Below are 6,623 nucleotides of genomic sequence, written 5' to 3'. Positions count from 1 at the left end.
TTCGTATGGATAGGTCGTATGCGTTGCAGATATTACTCCTTTATCCTTTTGTGATAACTCACTTCGCTCGTATCGGAAATCTCACATCAAATGCGGAAAACAACCGCATTTACTAACTAGTGAGCAAAATAGCTATTTCTTTGGTAGTTTCATTGGTTTCTGAGTCTGGGTCTAAGATTAATTTTTGAAGAGTATATGACCTGCATCATTAGTTCCTATTAATACCACTGGCTGTAACTTCGCGATAGTGACACAAATTCTTTGTCATCTACTCGTGCGCGAAGCCATTAATATTGACTGAAACAAGAATAAAAATTGCATGCCAGTCAATTGGAAAACCAAAATAACCGATTCCGGTCTGACCTTAAAACATGCTAACGCAAATTCCTAGACAGAAAATCCCTTTTCAAACAAATTCGAATTGTATTTTCAAGCGCAGCTATATTTAGCCGCAAATTAGTTTCTTTTTTTCGCTTCTAATCTGAAACATTGAATGTTATTAAAGGTTTCTATATTTACTGGTTCAAGAAATGAAATCTTTGGTTTGATTTAAAAAAGAAATAAACAAACAAACAGAAATTATTCTTTTGCTTCTTCTCCTAACCGACTAACTATTTATAGTAAATTAATCATCACACATTTACAAAGAGATTAATTTTAACATTTTTGTGAATATTTTTAGGTTTTCAGTGGGGAAGAAGAGTGTTCGCTGAACAGAACGACTTAATTACGTACTCGCACGTACTAATGAGGAAGTTATAATTTCTTCGGCAAAGTTGATTTTAATCGACCATCCCGTTTTTCCTCTCTATCTCTCATTTCTTTTTGTCTGATTACGTGTGTGCAATTCCCGGTATCCAAAAACGATTTCTCGATTTTTTCCCGTTATACACTAAAATTCACGCCGTATTTGAATTTTAAGTGAACGATTTGATGGAAAAGTGAACGATTTGATGAAAAAGTGAACCGAAAAATACATTTCAACGCTTCCTTGTATGAAAGTGACGCTACGTTAGAATAAGACCTCCGCACTTTCCATTTTGAATTTCAACCGCACTTAAGGCGTGAATTCGACCAGATTTCCCGGTAAAATAATATTGGGACTTCCCGGTAAAAGTGCTGCGATTTCCCGGTAAAGAATATTTATTTTTCAATCTAACTGAAGCAACATTTCGTTTTGTTCGTTCGTTCGTTTAGAGACCTCACAAACAGCCTTTTACGGCCAATAACGAGTGCAGTCTGGACCACCGCCTTTTACGAACCACGAACTTCTCCATTCGCTTCCCATTGTATACTCACCTGTTATCATCTAATCATTTTGATTCCTGATTCCTGTTCGTTTCCCAGTCTTATCGCTATTTTTACGATTTTCTAATTTTTCAATCAATTCTCGATTGCAGGGACCGATTTTCCGTTTTTTTGTCGTTTCCTGATTTCAGTCCATTTCATTGTATCGGATGCGCCTTTTTGTCTTTTGTTCTGAAAGGACAATTTAAGACAATTTCGAGTTGATCACGAAGACGCAGAGGGAAATCATAACAGATAGCGTTGCTTCGGCCCAGCCGGATAGAATGAGAATGATGACAATTTTCATACAACGGGTTAAATGTCAAATTAACTTTGCGCAGCAACGCCCTCTGTTATCATTTCTCTGCGAAGACGATGCAATAAAAATTTTCCTGTGGCGCTAAGCAGGTTTGAGAAACTTTATATCGTTCAACCCAAAAAAATGGTTTTTAAGTTGACTTTTCGCACAATAATGAGTGCGCTTGATGTCACCCGCCTTCGTCAGTGTCTTAGCCTGTTGTTTCAGAATCTCGACTAATCCCCACTAATCTCGAAAAAATGTGAATAAAAAACCACTCGCCGTTGTCTGTATACATGCATGTACATCAACATCGTACTGAAAACAAAAACTTTTTGACTAGTCCGGCGATGTTTCTTGGGAAAAAGACCCGACGAGCACAAATTTTTTGGTTGGTATCTGGCACGGCGCCAAATGGAAATGAATTATTGTTTAACGTTATACAATAGAAAGGTGTTTATTTTGAAAACTGAATAATTGCTGGCCCATTAAAATTGTGTAAGAGAATTTATAATATTGGTGTCGATAATGAATGCGGAGATTATTATTGGAATTGATGGTTAAGTTCGTACTGAAAAACACTTAGAATTTCGAAAGTGGCTACAGTGATTATAACCGAGTTTATGCTTTGTTTAATTAAGATGTTTAAAAGTGGATTGTCATAAGTTTGTTTGCTAGGAAATTTGTTTGCGCATTGTTCAGAAAAATAACTCTTGATTTTTCATTTAAGTAAACGGGTGGCGAATTGAATTATAAAAACGAATAGTGGGCGTTGAAGCGTTGTATAATTTGGGGCGAATAAAAAACTACTTCCTATTGTAACACGATTGAGTTTGCATCTAAAATAAAAGACAGTAGATCACTAGTGAAAAGATGAAGAACTGAGCACGATAAGGAGAGTTCTCTGGCTGAATATCAAACAGAATTCGGAACATGGAGGCCCCGTCGAGATTATTCGGTCGTGTGTAATTTTTCGATTCAATTTCTCGTGGTCAAGAAGAAAAAAGCTAATTTTTGGCTGTGAAAATCAAAGGAAAATTCCACATTACATCGTGCAGCCTTCAAAATATACAAAATCATGGATAAACTAAAGAAATTACGAGCACCGATTCGAGCAGCATTTACGAAAACGGCGAATGCAATTGAAGAAATCTTGAAGGAGAAAGAAATAAACATCGATCAATTGCAAGCATTGGGCGACGTGTTGGACAAGAAAGCCGAAAGCTTGGTGCAATTGGATCAGAAGATCATGGACACGATGGTAGAGGAAGATCTACCAGAAGAACAAATAAACGAAGAATATGAAAAGTCGAGCGAATATGAGGAAAAGATGTGCTTCTATCGTAGAAGAATCGAGTCACTGATGCAGCGACTCAAACCTATTGCGTCAGATACGAATTCCGATGTTTTTGGAACAGTCGTCAGTCGTCAAAAGACAGAAAAGAAATACAAACTGCCGAAAATTGAATTTACTAAATTTAAAGGTGACCTGAAAGAATGGCTGGCTTTTTGGGCACAATTTCAAAAAATTCACAAGGATGAGGAGATGGCCGATGAAGACAAGTTTCATTATCTGCGGCAATCAACTGAAGAGAGTTCGAAAGCAAGAGAAGTCGTCGACAGCTTTCCGATGACTGCAGAAAATTACCCGAAAGTGGTGAAACATTTGAAAGAACGATTCGGAAACAAAGACATGCTGATCGAATATTATGTCCGAGAGTTACTACGGCTGGTATTGTCGAATGCATTGAATCAATCCAAGAAGATGAGCATATCGTCATTGTACGATAAGTTGGAAACGCAGTTGCGAGCTCTAGAGTCGCTGAATGTAACCAGAGACGAATTTGTAGCAATATTATACCCACTCGTTGAATCATGTCTGCCAGAGGATATATTGCGAGCATGGGAACGTCATCGATTCTTGCCATTGAACAGAGAGGAAACCGATCGCCTAAGTCGTTTGATGCTGTTCGTCAAAAGTGAAGTGGAAAGTGAAGAACGAATTTCAATGGCTAGAGGCGGATTTGGAGACCAATCGAAGAAAGTACCGAAGAAAGAGGACAAATATGAAATTCCATCAGCAGCGGGATTAATTGTTGGTTCATCGGACGAAAGAAAACGGGAAGTATGCATTTTCTGTGGAGGGAAATCGCATTTCTCTCGCAAGTGTTGGAAAGGTGCGAAAATGAGCCTGGCAGAGAAACAAAAAACCTGTAAAGAAGGAAAGGTGTGTTTTAGTTGTCTAAACCGAGGTCACATAACACCAAATTGCCCGAACAAAGATCGATTGAAATGTGAAACATGCGAAGGTCAACATTGTCACATGATGTGTCCGGATAATACAAGAAAGGTCACAGAAAAAACCAACGTGGGGTTAAGCCAGTCGAAAGAATTAGTTCAAGCATCACCCACATCGAATTTGTTACTGAAAGAGAGAAAAGAGGAATCTGTGCTTTCCACTTTGTTGATTCGAATTCACAATGGTAGCCGAAGTATAGTTGTACGAGCGGCAATTGACTCAGGATCCCACAAAACTTATTTGCTGAAAAGAGTGATAAAAGAACTCGGCCTCGAGAAATTAGGTCAAGAAACTCTGATTCATGAGTTATTTGGAGGTCATCAGTTGAAGGAAACGGTGCATGGTCGTTACAGAATTTTAGCCGAAAATTTGGATGGATCATACGCTTGTAAATTCGATGTACTGGAACAGGAACGAATTTGTTTCGATGTTAAACGAATCGTCCAAGGTAATTGGCTACAAAAATTACAAGAAGAAAACATTATCTTAACAGATGTAGGAGTTGGTTCGGCTGAGATCGAATTGCTTATTGGCAACAATGTAGCTGGACGCTTATTGCATAAAATACATCGATTGAAAGAATACGAAAATTTTGTGGCAATGGACTATAGCCTGGGATGGACAATAATGGGAACAGTTCCGACTAACACCTCCAATGATCATACAGATACGGCCTTGTTGGTGCACACACTTTTCATCCGAGAAGCGAACGTAGCTGATCTTTGGCGATTGGACTTGATTGGTATCGAAGATGCTGCAGAAACGAAGAAAAAAGAAACCAATTTGCGAACGATAACCGAACAATTTCAAAAGAATTTGAAAATCAACGACGAAGGACGATACGAAATTTCATTGCCGTTCATCAATGGTAGTCCACCTCTCAAGTCGAACAGGAAAATGGCAGAACAAAGATTGATAACTATGTCGAGAAAACTGAGCCCAGAATTGAAAGAAGCCTACTGCAAAGTATTCGAGGATTGGGAAATGAGTGGAGTAATCGAACAAGTACCAGAAGATCAATTGGAAAATGGTGCATATTATATGCCACACAAACCAGTACTGAATCCAAGTAGTTTAACCACACCAGTACGACCGGTGTTCGACGCTTCAGCGAAAGAAAAAGGCTCGCTTTCACTCAACGACTCCTTGGAAAAAGGGCCTAATTTGTTGGAGGTGATAACGTCAATAATGATCCGATTCAGACTGTGGAGACATGGCTTAATATCCGACATAAAGAAGGCTTTCCTGCAAATCAGTATACAACCGAAGGATAGAGATTTCCTGCGTTTCTTATGGTGGGAGAAAAAGTCTAATAAAATAAAGGTTTTTCGTCATAGGAGACTGGTGTTTGGCCTGACGTGCAGTTCCTTTACATTGGCAGCAATAATTAATAAAATATTGGACGAAGCAACCAAACAATACGAAGAAACGGCAAAGCAATTGAAAGACTCAAATTACGTGGACAATTGCATTACCAGCGTTGAGACCGAAGAAGAAGTTTTCAAGTTCGAACATGAAGCAACGTATTTGCTATCGACCGGCCAATTTGAATTACGAGGCTGGGAATGGAATGCTCCAACATACCATGGCGGTGTGACAAAAGAAATCTCAGTTCTTGGTTTGACATGGAACTTTGGTCTGGACACTTTGAGTTGCGATATCGATAAAGGCAGTGATTTGGGAGATCAAGAAGTTACGAAGCAAATCATCTTATCGACCACTCACAAAATATTCGATCCAATTGGCTTCACCACACCTCTAGTGGTTTATCCGAAAGTCCTATTGCAAGAATGTTGGAAAACGGAAATTGGTTGGAAAGATCCTGTTCCAGAGCTCATCGCACAGAAATTCAGAAAATGGTGCAAACAATTGGCGAAAGTTAAAGAAATAACGATACCACGATGGATTGGGTTAAGTAAAGCTAATGTAAATTCAATACAATTACATGTTCCGAATTCTGTTTGATATTCAGCCAGAGAACTCTCCTTATCGTGCTCAGTTCTTCATCTTTTCACTAGTGATCTACTGTCTTTTATTTTAGATGCAAACTCAATCGTGTTACAATAGGAAGTAGTTTTTTATTCGCCCCAAATTATACAACGCTTCAACGCCCACTATTCGTTTTTATAATTCAATTCGCCACCCGTTTACTTAAATGAAAAATCAAGAGTTATTTTTCTGAACACTCCCACCGAATATCCCTGATATTCTAACTATCCACCAAAACGATTAACGGTCTTCACCACTCTTCCACTTCTTGTCGTTTTTGCTGGCTTCTCCATCTGTTCCATTGTTACTGTTGGATTGTTTCTTTCTTTAATTTTCGATTTAGATTTCTTCTTCTTCGTCGTTGACTCATTGACCGACTGTTGTATTTGTACAATTTCCCCTTTGTATTTTTCTGGAATTCCCAAGACTGATATGTCTTCGTTCTCACGTACTTCGAGCGGTACCAACAACTTCACTGGACGTTCTAATATTCCTTTTGCTGTTTTCACCATAGCCACTCGAATGAAACCGTCTTTGCTTGGAATTAACTCAACAACCTTTGCTATTGGCCATAGCGTTCGCTTCTGATTTTCATTCACGATCAACACCAATTCTCCAATTTCAATTGATCGCGTCGCATGAGCACCTTTTCGATGAACCAATTGACCCATGTATTCGGAACGGAATCTTGTTTGCAATTCTGTTTTCAATTTCACTCGATATTGGTGCCGTTCGTTGAATTTCTTAGCG

General features: G+C 38.7%; 1 protein-coding gene across 1 annotated transcript; it reads left to right on the top strand.

The window, feature by feature from the left end:
- The first annotated feature begins 2,663 nt into the window (after positions 1-2,663).
- Positions 2,664-5,849, top strand: LOC119083915. Its single transcript, XM_037193726.1, has one exon. It carries the CDS (start codon positions 2,664-2,666, stop codon positions 5,847-5,849), a length of 3,186 nt encoding a protein of 1,061 aa, XP_037049621.1.
- The last annotated feature ends 774 nt before the right edge of the window (positions 5,850-6,623 follow it).

The sequence above is a fragment of the Bradysia coprophila genome, unplaced genomic scaffold (assembly GCF_014529535.1).
Source record: "Bradysia coprophila strain Holo2 unplaced genomic scaffold, BU_Bcop_v1 contig_70, whole genome shotgun sequence".
NCBI lineage: Eukaryota > Metazoa > Arthropoda > Insecta > Diptera > Sciaridae > Bradysia > Bradysia coprophila.
The sequence above is the reverse complement of the archived record's forward strand: the minus strand, read 5'-3'. Positions and strand labels throughout refer to the sequence as shown.

Coding starts and splice junctions, on each gene's coding strand:
- LOC119083915 (XM_037193726.1), top strand. CDS start 2,664: ATGGATAAACTAAAGAAATTACGAGCACCGATTCGAGCAGCATTTACG.